Below are 21,467 nucleotides of genomic sequence, written 5' to 3' on the forward strand. Positions count from 1 at the left end.
ATCAAAGGTTCCATGGAGCTCTCTCCCCATCTCAGTTGATTGGCGTTTCACAAAGTTCTGAACTTCTTTTCTTTTTGCAGATGCATTTGTCACTTCTCAAAATCTTCATTTACAGTTCCCATATTGATCTAATCTATTATATTCTGTTAAATTATGTCACTTTAAGTTACTGTGTTTGGGCTATTAGCTATATGTTCTTTTACACTGTTTTTATTTGCACAGTGCTACTATTTTTATTTGTACTATCTGTACTATCCTATACCTGGACTGGAGATAATGTCACTGATTGTAATGAAATATATATATAACTATATATATAACTATATATATATATTTAATTTTATTGTTTTTCCTTGTATGTACAATAGAGTATTTGAGAGTAAATATATATATACATACATATATATATATATATATATATATATATATATGGCGTATAAACACCTTTTGTTGTTAGTTAATACCTTTTTGTATTTAGTTAACACTTTTTTGGTTAGCTAACACCTTTTTGTAGTTAAAATGGGTAGATCTACTTTAAACACTTAGTTAATACTTTGGCAAATTAAGCACTGAGACCCATTTAAAATGGCCTGAAATTATCCCTCTGGCCCTATTTTATCTCAGAAGCAGGCTTAGAGGAGACTTACATATCTCACCATTTGAGATGCTTTTTGGACATCCGCCTATACAGGCTAAACCTTTCTTCCTGGCATATTTATCACTATTAGGGGGAGATACTACTATTGCTTCCTATATACAGGAATTACAGCACAAACTGCATGAACTACATGAATCCAGAGTTGCCGTACAAGCCGGACCACTAGACTTTTCAATTCATAACCTGAACCCAGGGGACAAGGTTTATATAAAGAACTTCCAGTGTATGGAAGCAACTCAGCCTTCCTGGGAAGGGCCATTCCAAATATTGTTAACTATTCCAACATCTATAAAAATTGGAGAGAAGGACTCTTGGATTCATTGCTCACATGTGAAGAAAGCATCTTCTGTTGAGACTGATTGACTCTATCCTATACATGCATTGGAGATAAGCCATTGACAAGTGGATGCTGTTTTTCAGAAACACACTGAATTCCCGATTTTTTTCTTCTCTTTCCCTTACTTTTTTATTATTGCTTTTCTTTTGAATATTTGAATTTTCCCCCTTTCCTAATTTCTTGTACAAAAGTTATCTACAATTATTTTTTTCTCTCTCTGCAGTAATATAAGTTTAAATATACATACTTGCTATATTATGAAAACATACCCAAACAGCTTTAGACTGTGAGAACCTGCCATTTATTGATAAAATGTTATGGAAGTATGATTTATGTTTGTGTCTGATTCCAGGAAATATGATAAAAACAAGGAGCACAGACTTAACCTGAATAATGCCAAAAGAGCATACAGGAAATACTAATGTGGACTCGAGGTTGCGACACTTGACATACGTTAAGTCGTAGGACTTCCTTGTATCTACACTCTTTATGAAGTACTCATACAAGTACCAAAAATTTGAGTATCATGCTGACTCCCTATATCCCTGAGAATGAAAAAAGTCAGACCTGGGAATGATTCTTCCCTATAAAAATAGAATTCTAGTTCCTTTCCTTCTTATAATATGGCAACTTCCTGTAGTCTTGGCTGCAAATGGGTAAGTGAAATATTATTGCATTCTGTCCTACAGACTTGTGGGATAGAAATAACTTTAAATTGATCCTTTAAAAGGGCCCATTGTGAAGTTATTCTTGTTTATTCAACATTTTATACATAGATTTTGATTATGATTTTGAATTTTTTTTCTTCCCTTTCTCCCAAAAGTTTAACTCTCTTCCATATTTTCCCTTTATATATTTTTATTTTTTGTTTGTTTTGTTTTTATTGTTTTTGAATTATTTTAATAACTGACTCAAACACCCCCATAACTCAACAATGCATCCTGAACTGAACTGGATGGTTTTTTAAACTCCCACTTCGGGGGGTGGAGGTGTATTTTAATAAAAATCCAAGATTTTGAAAGTTTTTTTTTTGTTGTTTCTTTGAGAAAGATCTTCAAGGAATAAGCTTGCTAACTCCTAAATCCAGAGAATGAACTGTTTCAGAAAGATGCCAGAAAACCTACATTATATCAAGAATTTATTTTGAATGTAGACTCTTCTGCCAAAGGGGACTTCCCCCTAATTGGCTTTTGTCAATGTGCCCAGCAAAACATTGTTTTTTGTTGTCTCTCTCTATCTCTCCTATTTTTCCCTTATCTCGAACTATTATAATTTAACAGCTGGTATGTTTACAAGACCCATCAGAGAGACTATTCTTCCTCGGGCCTCGGGGGATTGTGAATTTCAAAACTACTTCAAGCTATTCAGTCCATTCTTTAGAAGATGGGATCTAGCTATTTCCTGATCAATAACAATAGAGATACTTGGAATAACAGAATCAGGTCTTGGAAACTACAATCTCCACCCTACTCAGGGTAACAAGATTAGGAAGGGCTACAGCAAAACTCAAGATTTAATTATCTGAGAATATGGCCTTCAACAGACATGTTCAAAAAGGACAGACCTCTGGGAGGTCCTAGGTCAAGCTAGAGCCACCATTGGCACATGTGAGACACTGGAAGTGAGGTAGAGAAGAGCCTCTGGAGTTCTCCTGACTTCCTGTGAGGAGAGCTAGAGTCAGTTGGAGGCTGGTGCTTGGAGTTGGAGGAGCCCGTGGATTGTTTTTCTCCAGATTGGTCTCTTGAGTGATAAGGACTGATCTCTTTCCTTGCCTTGGCTATCCAGGACCTTAAAGCCCGCTTTAGCTCAGCCTGAACAGAGTGGGTATTTAAAACCTCTTTCCTTCTCTCCCCTTTCCTTCTCTCTCTCTCTCTCTCTCTCTCTCTCTCTCTCTCTCTCTCTCTCTCTCTCTCTCTCTCTCTCTCTCTCTCTCTCTCTCTCTCTCTCTCCCCCCCCCCCATACTTTCTTCCTCCTGTTTGTAATTAAAACACCATAAAAATTTGGCAGCTGACTTGAGTGTTTCATTTAGGAATAACATAGCTGAATTCCTTGGTGACCTTAAATTTATATATATATATATATATATATATATATATATATATATATATATGTCTTTTAAAGTGATTTCAATATCACAATATCCATATCTTGCAATTTTATATTCATGCCAGCCTACCCATTCTTCCTTAAAGTTTGTAACAGTTAAGAACAGGATCATTATAATTATTAATGGGCTGCTTGATGGTAAAAACATTTTTCCATTCTAAGTTTTTGGGGCTGATTGTCCAACCATGTGGTTCCTTTGAACCCCATATTTCCAACCACTAATCACACTGAGGCTCAGTTTGGTGTGTGTGTGTGTGTGTGTGGCAAGATATTTTGGAATGTTTTGAAGATCAGCCAGCTTTTTTACATTCTTACATTTAGGTTTCTCTAAGAGGAGACATCACCCTATCTATATTGTCTGGTGCCCCTTTTCTACACTGAGCTCATATTTTTTATTCTCTCCTTAGACTCTCTGTAGTTGTCCTTAGTTTTGGTTCTTCAAAACAGTGCCTATTTCAATGATAAAAATTCCCCCAAAACAAACTCTGTTTAGTAAGGAATAGCTCAAAATACACAAAATCAACAGGTTCTGCTATAAAACAGGAAAATCAGCAGGTGAGAAGGGGCCCTCTCCTTCTTACAAATCTCTGAAAAGTAAAAAAAAAAAATAGTTACAATCAGTAAGTCAATGTCCTTGACGTTAGTGCCCATGGCAGCCTCCCCTGTGGCTAGCAGTCTTTCAAAGTAAAAATTTATTTAAGTTCCTGAAGGTGAGGCCATCTTTCTTATAGTCAGCTTCAAAGGCTGGTCTGCAGAGGCTTCAGTTGTCCACATTGTTGGAGGTTCGACTGGGCATTTGACTGTAGAATAGTGGGTCCAGCCACATTCTGCACTTTGAATGGCTGTATCAGTCATCAACAGGACCTGCAACAGACCTTCCCAACTTGGAGTTAGCTTTTCTTATTTCCAGAATTGGATAAGAACCCAGGCCTCTGAATGGAATTTATGAACTGGAAAGCCTAAAGGAGGTATCTGTGCAAGTAATGCTTTTTTTTCAGTAGGGAAGACAAGTTTAGAGAAAGAACTTGTATATAGCCTCTCAAAAAATTTTCCCTACTTTCCCACTGAGGTGGGTTCCCACTCCACTTGGAGGGGTAAGGATGTCTATACATGAGTTCAAATGGGGATAGACCAATGTTTCTTCAGGGCTTAGTCCTTATTCTCAACATTGCCAGTGGTGGGCATCTAGTCCAAGGCAACTGGCTCTCCAGCTTCAATTTGGTGAGTTGTCCTTTTAACTCTTGGTTCATTTTCCCTACCCATCCACTAGAAGGTGGATGCCATGGAGTATGAAACTACCATGAAACTACCATACATGCTTGCAGTATTTCTTGCAATATTTTAGAGGTAACGTGGGTTCCATTATCAGAATCAATATTATCTGATAGACCATGTCTAGGAATAATATGCTCAAGCAAAATTTTGGTTACAACCATAGCATTCTCTCTGGGGGTTAGATAAGCTTCTATCCAGGAAGTTAATTGATCTACCACAATGTGAAGGTACTTTGCTGTGCCAATCAGTACCATCTCAGTAAAAACTACTTGAATACTCTCAAATGGCCTCAGACCTGGAGTCCTTCCCCCATGGGGTCGGCTCCTCAAAATCTGTTTACTAACTTTCTTATAAATTAAACAGGAGTCCACTACCTGTTTTGCAACAGGATGTAATCGAGTGCATACATTTTGTGATAAAATTAGGTCACAAATTCTCGACTCCTCAATGGCTGCCTTGGTGCAAATGATTTAAAATGCCTCTAGCTATAGCTTGATTGATTATCTCTCTTCCATCAGGCAGAAAACATCTACCATCTTCTAATTCTTTTCCTCCCATAGCTTTCACCTTATTTCTACCTCTGTAAAGACTGGCTTTCCTATGTCTTCAGGTGGAGATTGTATGAGTGGCAGCATTGGTGCCTCAAGTTTCTCAATTCCAGCTCTCCTAGAATATTCATCTGCTAGTATATTTCCTTTAGCTTCAAAGGAGTTACCTTTTTGATGTCCATTTATATGGATCCCAGTCAATTGTTCTGATTCTAACATGTTCTCAAGTACTTTCTTCAGCAGTTCAATATTTGCTAACATTTTCCCTTACTAGAAATCATTCCTCTCATTCCACATTTTTCCAAATATATGAACTACTTCCCATCTGTACTTTTTAGTCAACATATTTGTTTCCTCCATCTCCCAGTATTTTTAGAGCCTAATTTAGAGCATATAGCTGACAGGTTTGTGCTCACCAAGTGCTTAGGAAATGGTCTTTACCCAATAAGACTGCTTTATCAACATCAATAATTACATAACCATTTCACCTTTATCCATTTTTAATCACAGGGATCCATCTATAAATTCATTTCTCCAGGGATACCTGTTTCCTGTAAATCCTCCCTGGCTTTTGTTTGGAAATCAATAATATTTAAGCAATCATGCTCAGTCTCTTCATGATTTTCTTTTCTAGTCTCCCATAAGAACATTGCAGGATTCAAGTTTGAATTTGTTGCAAGGACTAGATCATCTTTTTTTCAATGTTTGCTTCATATCTTAATATCTTAGAATCAGGAACAATGAAATAAGTTCAAGGAGATACATATATAAGGAAACATTCTTTTGACATAATCAGGGGCCTCTGTTCCTTGTTACCAATATTTCCTGGCTTCTCTAGGACATTTAGATAACAAAACTAGACTCTACATCCACCCTCCCCAGTGTAAAAATGGAGATTTGAACCCTGGACTTTAATTCCCAGAAGTCCTTGCTAGTTCCCAGAATTCCCTAAAATCTTACCTGATGTCCTCACCTGGGGCGAGAACAAAATGGGTATTTAAACTGACTCTCTGCCTACTTTGGCCCTTTCTCCCGGCTTCCACTTCTAGGCACATGCAGCTCTCTGCCTAACAGGCAAGATGTAGAGTAAGTGGTTGTGCCTAGGCATGTGCTTTCTTATTTTGTATTTTCTTTATTTCTTAATCTTTAATAAACATCTAAAATATAATACTTTTAGTAGAGGCACTAATTTTAACTGTTACAGTTTTGGCAAACCACATCGGTGTGACAAAACACCCTCAATCTTCTTAACTTTCCTAAATCTTTACTAAGTTCAGCTTTTAATAGCTAGTGCCTTGATAGTGATTTTTAAGCCACATTTCTCCAAGGCTTTTTAGCAAACCTCTTGACTCATCTTGCTCCTGGCTCCTATCCCGGCTCCTGGCTCTGGCTCCTGCTCCTGACTATTGCCGCTCACCTGGTCCCAGCCATGGCCGCCCGGCTGCTGCCTGCAATCCAGACCCAGATCAACTGCCCAGCCCAGCAATTCTGGCTCATCGCACAAGTCCAGGACTCACTTTCACCAGCTGGTAGAAATGGGGGTGATTTTTCCTTAGGCTACGATTAGCCTCCATGTGGATTGGGGGGAGAGAATAGCAGAGGGGGAGAAAAAAGAAAAGAAGGAAGAGTTTTTCCAAACAGGAACTTAAAGCAAAGCTACTTTAAAAGGATATCGTTTGACTGTATTGATTCTTTCATTTAGCTCACCTGGGAGCCAGGGGAAAAATTCCCTGCAATTATTTGGCAACATTTGAGATTCCTAAAACCCACCCTCATTATGGGGAAGCAGCCCAGGGGCTCAGTGAATTGAGAGCCAGTCCTAGAGATGGGAGTTTCTTAGTTGAAATCTGGTCTCAGACAATTCCTAGCGGTGTGGCCCTGGATAGGTCATTTAATCCCCATTGCCTAACCATTACCAATCTTCTGCTTTCTGAGAAAGAGCATCTAAATGGATAATTTAAAAAAAAACCGAGGAACTTTAAAGAGACTGGAGGTTATATTTTAAGGCATTTCAGACTCCAATGTTTTATAAAAATCTCTGTATTCTATTGCATTTACTGATTATTGTGTTTAAGGTTTAACTTTGTGATTTTAAGTTCATATATTACTGCATTCAATACTATTCTGTTACACAGAATCATTTTAATGTACTGGGTTTTAACTCCTGTCATATTCTGTTGATTTCCCCCTATAACTACACAGAACAAACATTATTGAATAAACCCATATAAAAACAGCTTTTCTATTTTTGACTTTGTAAATTGTCACATAGAGGATAGATGGACTCCATCAGAAAATTTCTATAACAACCCTTGGGAAATTTAATGAGCTAAATATCTCAAATTGATTTTAAGGGTTCTTTAGACATGATTTTTTGAATTTTTCCTAACAATCTCTGGTCATTTTGCCTGCCCCTAATACGAGATAAGGCCCATTTTAGTAACTGAAGTGAAATACAATTATAAACCCCCAACTCCTGCATTTATAAAAATATGAATGGAAGTTGGGAAGTTAATCCCAGGGCATTGTACCCCAAGAAGCCTCCAAAAAAAAAGGAGCATCTCTCATAACACTTCAGCTCACTTTACTTCCACCAGAATGATATATAGAATTCTTGATGATGTTCTAGACCCAAAATAAGTTTTACTTTTTTAAAAAATATGTTTACCAAGGTTGAAAGATTTGCTACATTTGTAAAAATTGTAACAAATATATTTCAGTTCATAGGCTTTTAAAAATGCCATATAGCAACTTATGTGAAATATGATGGTGGGTTGGTTTGTTATTGTAATTAATTGGAGTATTGAGAAATTTGGGGATATTGATTCCTACATATCTGTACAACTGTTCTTTATAAAAAAAAAAAAAACCAAAACTGTTATCTTGTAAAATTCATTTGCTTGTACTCACAGTGGATCATGGCCAGGTATGAAGAGAAAATGGATCTCAGTTTTGGTGAGAAAGCCTTGTATGCTATATTTTCTTAGCTGACACAGTGTATCAATGGTTATAAGCTACATTTTTATTTTTAAAACTCTTTTATTATATTTTTCTTGCATGTGCAAAATACTATTTCAGTTTTTTATTTTTCTCTCCTTTTTAAATTTGAAGCACATGTCACTAGTATTAAGATTTTCTTTAACTTTTTGATTTTGCAGTAATATAAGTTTAAAATACATTTGCTAATGCATGCTCCAAAAGCTTGAGACTATAAAAATGATGCCACTAATTGTTTAATAAAAATTATGGGACTTTGCTTAATGAGTCTGTCTGATTCTAGGATAAGATATACATAAATGCCATTGCACAGGGCCAAAGAGAATCCAATCCAGGAAGGATTGATGTACTTCTAAGTCAATACAAAGGACTTGGACCTAGTGTGAAGACTCAAGGTTGTGATGTTTAACATACATTAAGACTTAGGCCTTCCTTGTATCCACACTCACTCTGAAAATACAGACGAGTATCCCAAACTTGGCTCCTACTTGGCTTCTATAATCTAGTCCCTTTTTCTGTCTTTCATAGTGTGGCTAACTTTCTGTAGTCCTGGCAACTGACTGGGTAAATGCATCATTGCTTAGATCATTTTAATTGGGCCCTGATTCAAGGACCTGTTATAGATTTACTTTTCCTTTACTTCGAAGTTTTATATTTAAGACTTTGATAGTCTATATTTTAATCCAGAAATTTTCTTTTTTATTTGGATTTTTCTGATGTCTTTTTAATTTCTCTTGCCATATTCCTCATAACTCAGCGATGCATCCCTAAGTGATCCTGTGTTTTTCAGTCACCCTCATCATGGCGGAATGTAAAAATATTATTATTTTAAATTGCAAAGTTTAAATTCCTTTTGAGAAGAATTTTAGGTTAAGAAACATGCTACCTCTCCGAATCCAGAAACTGAACTGTTTGGAGAAGACACCATGAAGATGCCTCCAGACCACAAGCTGCACGAGAAGATCAAGAATGAACTTTGGGTGTGGTTGATTGAACATTTATTTGTATGTATACTTTCATGCCAAAGGGGACTGTCCCCTTACTGGATTTTTGTCAATGCATCTAGCAATTATTGTTTTTTTTCTTTTTTCCTCTTATCCTCAAATATTTGTCATCTTTAAGTTGATTATGTTTTCATGATTCTTTTGGGGAAACTTTTCCCAATAGTATCAAATGGTGGGATGTAAAAATGGAGATTTGAATCCCGGACTTCAATTCCCAGAAGTCCTTGGTGCTTCCCAGAATTCCCTAAAATCTTACCTGCCGTCCTCACCAGAGGTGAGAACAAAATGGGTATTTAAACTGACTCTCCTCCTACTTTGGCTCTTTCTCCCAGCTTCTGCTTCTAGGCACACGTGGCTCTCTACCTAGCAGGCAAGATGTAGGTTGCACGTGCTTTCTTATTTTGTATTTTCTTTATTTCTTAATCTTTAATAAACCTCATAAAAATATAATAATTTTAGCAGAGAAACTAATTTTAACTCTTACACCAGTCAGAATAAGAGTGGGTCCTAAACTGTGCTCCTCCCTTGAAGAAATGGGGTGCAAGCCGAATACTTTGCTTTGAGAATCACACACTTAATTCCATCTCACTCAATAGGTTCCTTTTCTTTATTTTTTTTCAAATAATTTATTTAATATTGGAATAAACTGGGTTTTAAATGTTTGGTACAATTAATTTGTAATTTCACCTGGGTGTTTTTTTGGGGGAGATTAATAACTTGTTAAATTTATTCTTATAGAATGAGTTTATTTAATTCCTCTATTTCCTCTATTGTTATTCTGATCAATTTATATTTCTATAATATCCATCTATTTCATTTTGTCAATTTTTTTCTCATTTATTTGGAGGATATTGTTTTTAATATTTAAAGATAAAGATATTTAAAGATTATCATATTTTAAATATTAATGATTATTATTAAAGAGATTTAAAGATTATTATTTTTTAAATTATTACTAAAGATAATATGAGTATTGTGAATTAGTCTTTTTCAATTTTTAATGGTAATTGGATTTCCTTTCCTTTTTAAAATCAAATTAGGTAATTCTTTAATTATTTTGTTTTTAAACCTAATTTATTACTTTTTTTGCTTTGAATTCTTCTGAGCTCTTCTTTGTATTTGAAAATATTTATTTTGGTGTTTACTTTTGGCTTGTTAATTTGTTAGTTTTATATTATTTTTTAGATAAATTCTTAATTAATCTACTCTTTCTCTTTTTTCCTTATGTGTTATTCTTTGATTGTATTCCCTACCCCCAAGTTTTGGTATATTGTTCTCAATGTTGTCATGTTTAAAATTTTTTTTTTGTAATTTCCTCTAAGTATAATTTTTTATAATTGATTTTTAAAATTTTGAGTACAAAATTCTCTCCCTCCCTTTTCATTCCCCTTCCTGAGATGGTAAGCAATTTGCTATAGGTTATACATAACATATTTATTATTTTCTAATTAATAATGTTATTTCCCCTCAATTAAATATAAAACTATTTTTAATATTTTAAAATGTTTTAAGTCCCAAATTCTTTCCCTCTTTCCTTTCCATCCCTAACTCATTTTTTCCTCCCTTGCTTTAATCCTTTTGAGGAATAAAGCAAACCAAAAAAATGAATAAAATCTGATATATAATATGCTTTGGTCTAGATTCAAACCCCATCACTTCTTTCTCTGGAGGCAGATGGCCTTTTTAACCCTGAGTCCTTTAGGATTGACTTATATTATTGTATTTCTGAGAATGGCTAAGTAAATGAAATTTGTCTTTGAATACTGTTTCTCTTGCTGTTATACACTGTTATCCTGGTTTGTTGCATTGTTTTCTCCATTCTTCCCAAGTTTTTCTGAAACCATCTTGAATATCCATTTATTATTGCACAATCATATTCAATCAATCTTATGTTACATCTTGTTTAGCCATTTCTCAATTGATGGGCACCTCCTCACTTTCCCATTTCTTGCCACCACAAAAAGAGCTGATATAAATATTTGTGCACTTTTAGGTCCTTTTCCTTTTAGTTTGTTAACTCTTTGGGATATAGACCTAGTAGTAGTATTGCTGGATCAAAAACTGTCATTTTTATGCCCTCTGATCATTTAATGTAGAAACTGATGTCTTGTATTATCCTGACTGTGGTTCTACAATATGAATTTTTTCTTTTTTGGGTGCTTGCAATATTGTAAACTTAACTTGGGAGTTCTGGAATTTGGATGTACTATTCCTGGGAATTATCCTTTTGATATCACTTTCAGAGAAGATGAATGGATTCTTTCAATTTCTATTCTTTCTGTCTGGGTCTAAAATATCAGGACAGTTTTCCTTGTTAATTTCTTGAAATATAATGTCTAAGCTCTTTTTTTTTAAATTGTGACTTTCAGGTAGTCCAATAATTCTTAAATTATTATTCCTGTATTTATTTTCCAGGTCACTAATTTTTCCAATGATATTTCACTTCTTTTATTTTTTTCATTCTTTTGACCTATTTTGTTTCTTGATGTTTCAATGAGTCATGGACTTCCACTTGCCCAATTCTAATTTTTGAGGCATAATCTTCTAGAGTGAGCTTTCTGTATCTCCTTTTCTATTTGGCTAATTCTATTTGTAAAGAATCCTTTTTCTCAGTGAATATCTCTTTTTCCATATGGCCAATTCTGCATTTCAAGAAATTCTTCTCTTCAGTGAAGTTTTGTATATCTTCTTCTATTTGGCCAATTCTGCTTATTAAAGAGTTCTTTTATTCACTGGATTTTTGTTTTTCTTTTACCATTTGTCCTGTTCTGTTTTTTAATGTATTGATTTCTTCAGGTATTGTGTGTGTGTGTGCCGCCATTACCAAGCTCTTGACTCTTTTTTCATGATTGTCCTGTATCACTTTAATTTCTTTCCTAAGTTTTCTTCTACCTCTCTTATTTGATGTTAAAAATCTTTTTTTCAGCTCCTCCACTAATTCTTTTTGGGCTTGAGAGAAATTCATGTTTTTCTTGGAAGTTTTGGGTATGGCAAAGTTGTTGTCTTCTTAGTTTATGTTTTGGTCTTCCCTCTCACCAAGGTAACTTTTTATATTGTTTCTTTTTTGTTGTTGTTGACTCGTTTTCGAGCCTTTTTCTTTTCTATGAATTAAAAAAAAATCTGTTAATTGGGCTTTGTAACTGTGGTGAAGAGAGAACAGTTCCAAGCTTCAGAATCTTTGTGTAGCTGTCTTATGAGCTAGCTCTGGGGATCTACTTGCTTTTAGTTCTTCCAATGTGTTATGATGTAAGGAGAGTTGTATTTAATACTCTCCCAATCTGTGCTCTGTTCTATGGACAACCTCAATCACTCTCTTCCCCCTTGAAATTGCTACTCTGTTATTACAAATACTGGTCTCTATTAATGCTCCTCCTTACCCTGAGATTGTGTCCTCAGACTGCAACCTGGTTCTATGTATGTAATCTCCTTCTGAGCAGTTGTCCTACCACCCTTATGGTTTGTGGCTAAAAGCTCCAGAAATCTTTGGTGCTGGTTCAGCTATGCTCAAGGCCTGTTACATTGGTGGGGTCTGCCTAGCATGAGGCACTCCATCTCCACCTTGTTGCGTTAGATCTCATGTGCCAGACTTCTAACTTATTTTGGACTGAAAATTACTTTACCATTTATGCTGATCTAATATTTATTCCAAGGCTTTCTATCATAGATTTTAGAGTGGAATTTGGTAGATATCAGTGAGACTGTATACCTTTTGCTCTATTTTGACTGTGCTTTCAGTTTTGTTTTCTTTAAAATCCAATACTTTATCTACATTTACATTTTCTAATCTTCTATATTACTGGTATGAGCAACATTAGGCCTTTAAATAGCAATTCTTTGAAGTGGTTTCACCTTTCTATTTCTGATAGTGCAACTTACAAAGTTTAAGGATCCTAATGCATTATGCTGAAAAACACATATTTAAAAATAATTAACATTGTTTGCAATGGAATCCAATATAAACTTTTCCTGTAAAATAGGAATAAAGCAAGAGTATTCTTGTGCTAATCTTATTTAAATAAAAAAAATTAACATTATTTATAATAGTTCTACAAATGACACAGGGATTAGAATAAAATATTAGAGATAGAAATATTTCTATGTAATAAACTATTATACCATATATTGTACATATGGTATATGATATGTATGGTTTATAGTTATAGAATAGACTGTAAGAAATAGAAAATATAATGAAATTAAAGTAAGCAATGAGGAGACATAATTACAAATATTTGTATATGACATTATGATGTACTTAGAAAACCCCAAAAAATCCCTAAAGAAATTGAGGCAATTAATAACTATCACAAAGAAATTGACTACAAAATAAAATTTAAAAAATCCTTATCATTGCCATGTAATTCTAATAAAAGCCAGAAAGAATAGATAGAAGTAATACCATTAGAAATAACTGCATATTTTTCTGGAAATTATTACCTAGGCACACACAGATTCATATGAATAAAATAAAAAATGTTCTTAATAAAAATAAAGGAATATATAAATAAATTAGAGAGATATTCACTGTCCATAGTTGGGCTATTCAAATAATATTAAACATTAAACCTTTAAAATATTATTCCTTATTTTTCCCCTTTCATGTACTGTAATATCTGTATAGGCATACCAGATTCCTATGGCAGGGATAAGACATCCTAGATCCTCTCCTTTATCCTTATAAATTGTCCTTACTATTATACTGAATTTGGGGTCTGGGTCAATAAGGAAATAATATCTTCTACCCTAATCTACTTACCAATATACAAAATTTATATAGTGTTTTAAGGATTACAAAACACTTCACAAACATTTTCTCATTTGATCTTTACAATATTGATCATACTGTAAAATAGCTAATAAAACATTCTCCCCAATCTCCATTTTGCAGATAAGAAAACAGACTTGACATCAGTAGATGTGATGCCAAGGTCACATCACTGTGTCTAAACTCAGGCCTTCAGTTTCTGAAACCAGGTTATTTTTTGGTTTGTTTTCCATTTATACCACGATAGGCAATACTGTATATAGATATTGTATATAGATTTCAGTGCAAAATAATTGGGGTCACCATTTGAAGCTTGATATGACAAGATAACACAGCAAAAGACAGTGTGGTATAAAATGTATGTTATCAATTTTTTAACTCAGAATAAATATTTTCCTTCATAGCTAGCAAGCAACTTCTTGTTCATAATATGGTTCCCAAGAAGGAAGTAGAAGTGCCACAACCCAAGAAAAAAAATCCTGGAGGAACTCAAAAAGTTAATAAAGCTCGATCTTCCGGTACAACTGACACTATATCTGTTATTGAAGAAGACTCTGTTAGCATTCCAACTCTTGATGAAAATTCTCAACTTTCCCAGCAGGTGAGAAATTGACACTGAAAAGAAACATCTTCCTGGTAAGAGTTTCAGACAGATATTTCGTTTTCTCCAAGACAGACTTGATTTTTTAAAGTATTTGTTGAAGTTATGAAATTCTCTGTTCTGAAAACAGAAAAATGTTTCCCTGGTTTTGTATTTTATTATATGGTAAACTTCCACATAATTCAGTTGATATTTATCTTTTCAGACAATATTCTTATTTTTAAAGTTTTTGTAGGATGAAGGGTAAAATAAATATAACCTCAAATTTAAAAAAATGAAATAATGGTTGATTTTGTTGATTGTAATAACAAAAAAAGATGTTGGGTAGTTTTGTATATCATTTCAGTGGGAAGAATAAAGTAGTCTATTGATTTCTATACAAATGTATCATTGAACAAAGAGATTTAGAGATAGATACCCACTGTTAAAAATGCAACAACACAAAAACAATTTCAGAAATTAGAGAATTGGAAGGTATATTACATAAACACCAGTCCTTTAGTTTATTGATTAGGTAAGTAAGGTCTGTAGATTTTAAGCCTAAGGTCATGATTAGTCTAATGATATATTATGAATTTTTAGACTTCATTGATTTATGAAAATATTAGAACATAATATTGATGTTGGAAACACCCTTTTATTTTGTAAGGAAACTTGCTTATTTTTTTTTCAGCTGGATAGTATGTAATAGTGATAATACCACACAGAGTTGATATTATTTTGGAAAGGGCTTTAAATTTGTAGGTAGATGATGACTAGGTTCCAGTTCTATTTCTGTCCTTCTTAGTTATCATCTTGTGAAAGTCTTTTCAACTCTAGAACTAATTTTCCTGATCTCTAAAGTGAAGGGATTGAATTATATGACTTTCAAGGCTCCTTCCAGCTCTGAATTCAAGATGCTCTGATCTCAGCATGCATTTTATGTTTACTCCAACCATTTTATCTTTACCCTAAGGTAACTGATATTGAGTTCGCAGTTTTAGTGCAGTTTACTTTTACATTTAAAATGCTATTTATTTACCTTACTTATTCAATAAAACAATGCATTTTATTTCAGACATATAAGTATATCATACAAGCTACAGTATTATTTAACAGTTGGCCCCTTACAGAAAGCCAATTGGCATTTGTTCAAACACTCAGAGATTTGGAGAAAAGTGATCTCAAAGGTATGTTACCTTAAATTCTAGCATCTTTATACACATTATGTTTGTACAATATTATCTCATAATTTTAATGTCATGTCAAACATTATTTTCTGCCTAAATGATATGTTATTTGGTTTTTCCTATATTTTGATTCTTAAGGGTTTAAACATTTTTAATTGATTTGTTGAACAAAAAATATGTAGAACACTTTAAACTTAGATGAAAATTAGCTTTGTTTGCCTTGTCAAATTAGAATAATTTATCATGTTCTACTAGACAACTTTCAAATTATTTAAGAAAAGCACATTTTCATATATTTTAAATTTATGACAATTTGGTTGTAAAATGCATCTTTGTCTTTGTATGTTCTAGTAATAATATTTTAGCATTTCAGCAGATAGAGATAAGGTATATGAAAGATGACTTTTTGATTTATGAAAATTTATACAATATAGCTCACATTGTAAAGCAAGAAATAATAGGTTTTACTCTTTAAAAATTAAATGCAGACACCCATAATATCTGAGCATTAGGCAAAAAAGAGATTAGTTTCACATCTGGAGGGAAATATTTTTCAGAAGCAGAGCCCTTTTATTTGTCTCTCAGAACTTTTCCAAATAAAATGTGCTTTTTGGTTGCCACAGAACAGTAATTAAGTTTACATTTGACAGTATATTGGTGATCTATCTTTGTAAAAATAAGGCACATATCTTAGAGAAGCATTTAAAAATTATTTTCAAGTCATTAAAGAATTTTTGCCAAGGGAAAAAGAGATAGATAATATTTTAACCTTTATATTTTTCAAAGTTCCATCATCATATGGAAGGAGACAAGGGGCATCATTGTTAGATATTACAGATGGCATGAAGGTTCTGAAGGAAAATAATATTTCATATCCTCAGCATGAGATTAAATGGAGAGGAAACTTGAAGGTTAAATATAAGGAAGTAGGGTGAAGTGGAAACCAAGTCTGAACTAGCTTTGAAGTAAGAGAATACCATGGAAAGCAGACAAAACTAGATGGGGCAGGCCAAAGATACCATAGCCATCAGTAAAAAATCAACCATGTATTTGGAAGTAGAGGAGCTTTCCAACAATAGGGACATGTTCTAACTCTTATCTAACATACTTGGGACCCTTTCCAGCTTTCTATAAACTGTATATTTTATAAGCATGTCTTCTATGATAAAAGACTGAAATGTGGAACAGCATAGGGTCAGCACAGCATGATGCATAATACATGATGGATCTCCCTCTTGGTGAAGACAGAAATCTTGATGATTAATTACTCTTTGGGTTTAGTCATTCCACTAGTTTTCAATCCACCTACCAGCATATTTGCTCATTTAGGCACATGTATGTTCCTTGAGGATAGTACTGTTAGTTTTTTATCTTTGTGTAGCAAACAGTCCAGGCACGTATCCTCTAACATCTCTTGTTTAAAGTAGGAATGTCCTTGATGAGGTGTAATTTCCTTGCAAATGTTTCAAATACTCTGTTCCTGATTTCTCATACACATTTGAAGAGGACATTCCTCTTCACAAATACTTAGCTTCCTTGTTGCAACTGAAGTGGATACCACTGGTTTTATACAATGACCACATTTATGAACTAGAATTACCACCTTTTAAAAGATATATGGTCTGTACTTGGGTATAGACAAAGAAGAAAACTGAGACTCAAAAGGAGAGAATTTCCTATGATAGCAGAAACCAGATATTTGAAAAGCGAATAATAAATATTCAACAGAATTTGTCATTAGACCAAGACTTTTCTAAAGAAAAGACCAAGAGTCAGTGCACATATAGCCTTTACAAGGACATTGTGTGTAGCTGGGGACCAGTGCTTACAGCCTTGTGACAGAAGGTGGTGAAAGGCAATATAGGGGATAGAGTGTGGAGCCTGGCATCAGGAAGGCTGAGATTCAAATCCAGTTATCAACATTACATTTACCAATTCTGTGCTGCAGAGTCAATTATTTAACTTTTGTTTGCCTCAAGTTTCTCATCTAAAAATGGGGATGATAATAATAGCATCTGCCTTCCAAGGTTGTTATGAAGATACTTTGCACATATTAAAGTATTGTATTTATACTAGTTATTATGTATTATAATTGTTGTTGTGCATCCTTCATTCTTGAAAACCAAAGACATCACAGAAGTGTTGTCCCCACTCAAGCATGAATTGGATTTAAGTGAGGCAGAATTGTACAAAGTTTTAGGCTCACTGTCTCTTCCTGAATCATTGAAATCCAGTGACAAAACAAAAGTCAAGAGGACTGGAAATGGCCTAAGATGCCATGGATGCCCTTTGATGTCTGTCCAAACCCTGAGCCTCCCACAGAGCATGCTTTAGTCACCTTCATGGCCTTTGGAACAAATCCATTCTGCCAGGGGAAATCTTCCCATGTGTAGGATAACCATCCTCCTTACCCACTGACTGCTTGGAGGCCTGTCCACTACCTTCATCCTGGTTCAGCTCTTGTTGCAGCTGTTCATTCTACAGTTTCTTGGAGCCCCTGGTGAAAGCTGAAGGGAAAGTGGGCACCACAGGTAGATGAGCAGCCCAGAAAAGGCTCAGCAAGCCATCACACCAAAGCACTGGGCCTCCCTGAAGACCCCTATTCCTTTAGCATTAGCTTTTGTAGTTAGGGGCAAGAACCACTCTGGGAGAAAGGAAGGGTGTGGTGAGGAAGGCAATAAGAATTTCAGTGAGAAGAGGTAGAAGATTGACCACCTCACTCAGGCCTGCAGAGAAGCTCCCAGGCTACACTGTTACAAGCCCACAAAGAAGAGGGGCATATCGGAGAACCATGTATACCAGAAGAGCTCTGTAAGTTTGGGGAGATTACAGAGAACTTGCATTTTGAAAAGTTAAGTGAAATCATTTAGAGGCCCCAGATAGGAACTCTTTATTATCCTTTATCATAGGGATGAAATGAACAGTTGCATAAGATTAAATGTAATAAAGTTCTACACTTGAGTTAAGTGAAGAATGCGAGAGACTTGGTTAATAAAACCTTGCTATTAAAAATGCTGGCAGTTTTCTCAGACTGTAATCTCAGTGTGAGTCAAAGTATGCCATGATAGTAAAGAAATAAAACAAAATTACCCCAATGCAACAAGAAAAGAGGTATAGTATCCAAAACCTACAATTGCACTTCCATATGGGGAACTCCTAGCCTAGTATAGACATCCTTTCCCCAGTGCTGATTGGCAACTTCCTTGTAACTGAAGAATTGTCTGTGGCCTTGATAGGTTAAGCAATTTGCCCATGGTGACACAATTTGTTTTAAAAGCAAAACTTGAAGCTAGACCTTGATGTGAAGACCAGCTATTTCATCCTTGATCTATTGCCCCGAGTCCAAACAGGAATCTAGAATAACAACAGAAATAGTTCCTTTATAGTCTTCCCCAGTCAGAATGAATCTAGACCATGCCAGGCCCAGACACCACATTTAGAAAAGACAAAGAAATCTAGAGTGTATACAGATGGGAGTGACTAATATGCTAGAATTTTAGGGTAAACATAGTAAGTATTGGAACTGGGAAGGTTAAGCAATACTTAGAAGGGATATCCTGGCTGTGTTTAGGTGTTTGAAGGATTGGTATTGTGTTTTTCCTCAGAGAGACAGAACTAAAAGCACTGAATGGTCAATGCAGAGAGATGCGTTTCAAATTGAAATATGGTAGAATTACCCCTTAATGAATAGGCTGGTTTTGGAGGCCACAATTTGTGCCTTTTGACTATCAAGTAGTGATTGAGAATAAGGTTGAAAGGATAATTGGTCAAGTACAGCTTGGACAAAATGAACTCTGATGTCCTTTCCAACTTTTTAAAACTGAACCTGTGACATGTCCTAGTTCATATTTTTAGTTCATAATATAATAAGGTCTTAATAATGATAAAATATTCTAAATTTATAATAATCTTTTCACACGATACCATGCTTTCTCTTTAGTCAGTATCAATGGTATCCTTACTTTTCCTTTGAGAACTCAAAGTTTAACTAAAAGGAAATCTAGTTTTGCATATATGAAACTTCATATTTAAATAGTGTTTTATGTATTGTGAGTGAATCTTCTCTTTGCATAAAAGGAATTCTTCAATAATCTCTATGAGAAACCTAGAACAGGCATGTGACAAACTTCAATTAAAGTTGATCTGGTTTAATGTAAAACTACAGTGCCACCTTCAGTAAATTTCAGCATTCAAGTGAAAATTGTTTAGTAATTGGATTGCTTGGAATTTTTCAAATAGTTATAAGACTTTGGAATCTTTTTGTTATTATTTCCTAAATTCCATCTAAAACTCCATGCATAATTAGCATTGTTGCAATTTGATATGCCTTGTCATTGAAACATGGCAAAGACATTTCAGTAATGAGAAAAAAAATATTTAATTATTAAGATGTTTTCCTTTGGTATTAGTTTCGTAAACCTATTTTCGCCCTTAAGGAAGAAAAAGGTTCTCACACATAATTTTGAATTTTTTTACTTAAAAAATCTAACACCCAATTTTTGGGGTTTTTAATGCTTTCTTCAAAGAACCTAAATATAAGAAAGTGCTAGCAAGTTTACCAAATGGACCATTTTTAAAAAAAAAAAATAAAGTTACTGTCTAGAAAAGATCATGAGATATAATGATTATCCTATGAATTGGACTTTGTTTACACAATCAATAGATATACTTAGCCCCAAAAGCTCATGACATACTAATTCTAAAATTGATTTTTGAGGTTTTTATAGTGATTTTAATTTTTATAAAGTAAAATACACAGAGGGACAGCATTTCAGAGTGGTAGAAAGCTGACCACAGAGTATAGAAGGCTTGAATTCAAGACACACTAAAAGGTTCTAACTATGTTATCTTGAATATCTTGAATAAGTCATCTAAAGCCTCAGCACCCTCAAGCAACATTCTAAGACTAATTTGCAGAGTAGTTGTCAATACATAATGGTAGGGAAAGTTTCCTTCCTGGCTGTTCCCTTTAGTAGTGATGGCAAACCTTTTAGAGATGGAGTCTTGGGCCCCACCACCACCCTGCCCCCAGACCAAGTGCTGTGCCCCCACCACCAAATGCCCTGTCCCTCACCTCTATAAGTACCTAGTACAACCTGCCTCCTCCCTTACCCCACATAGGGGAGGGAGGAAGCACTCCTATTGGGCTGCTGGAAGGAAGGGTAGGAGAAGTGAGAAATGCCCTCAGCAAGTGTAGAGAAGGGGGAGGGAAGTGGCTGGAGAGCCTCAAGCTTTGCTGCCCATGAGGCACCCATCTTACCTCATGTGCACTCCTATTGGATTGCTGGGCAGAGGGGTGGGGGTTGAGGAAAAGGGTCTTCAGGCACATTGGAGATGGGGAGGGGAGCAACTCCACCCGAGGCCCCTCTGCCTTTCTAGTAATGAACTGTTTGGGATGAGGGGCAGTGTGCATGCCCACAGAGAGAGCTCTGAGTGCCATGAATTTGCCATCCTTGCCCTATAACAATGAAATCATTGAGACCAAAACTAAAATACCATGATGAACACAAATTTTTCTTTTAATAGAAATCTTCTGCTTGATTCTCCCCTATCCTTCTCTTCTTGCTCCACTCCAAACATCACATAATAGAGCATATATCATCTGAGCACAAATGAATTTTTTAATCCCTCTTTCCTCTTTTAATGTGTCTCACATAATAGAACTTTGCTGGTGTTGGTGGAAGGTTGCTCCTTCCAAATAGTAGTAACTCTTCTGTCAGTTGACAGTGTTCAATCAGTGAATCAGACTCACTTCTTTGATATTGTGAGGGGTTAAATTTTGGGGGGCAGGAGTTTGATCAAAGGCCAGTGCACAGTTTGTTAAACAAAAAACACAAGTTATTATTAGGAAAATATGGATAGGAAATAGTAAGGAGGAAAGTGAAATTAATCTTATAATAATTTGTAACTATATCCCAGATCCCAATCCTAACTAAAGTTTTCTATAAAACTCTACATCTATCTGCCTCAGAGGGCAGTATCTTCTGCTAGGCCAAAGCCCTTGCC

The 21,467-nt window shown here is 34.9% G+C and overlaps 1 protein-coding gene across 5 annotated transcripts in view; it reads left to right on the plus strand.

Annotated features, from left to right (window-relative positions):
- The window catches only part of ADGB (androglobin), a 297,945-nt gene that overhangs the window by 219,776 nt on the left and 56,702 nt on the right, over window positions 1-21,467 (plus strand). For all 5 annotated transcript variants that reach the window (XM_007484699.3, XM_016428944.2, XM_016428941.2 and 2 more), the window contains 2 exons: window positions 14,096-14,292; window positions 15,350-15,461. In XM_007484699.3, coding sequence (XP_007484761.1) covers window positions 14,096-14,292; window positions 15,350-15,461 — 309 coding nt within the window. The remainder of the gene's footprint in view (window positions 1-14,095; window positions 14,293-15,349; window positions 15,462-21,467) is intronic.

Source organism: Monodelphis domestica, chromosome 2, assembly GCF_027887165.1.
Source record: "Monodelphis domestica isolate mMonDom1 chromosome 2, mMonDom1.pri, whole genome shotgun sequence".
NCBI classification, from domain to species: domain Eukaryota; kingdom Metazoa; phylum Chordata; class Mammalia; order Didelphimorphia; family Didelphidae; genus Monodelphis; species Monodelphis domestica.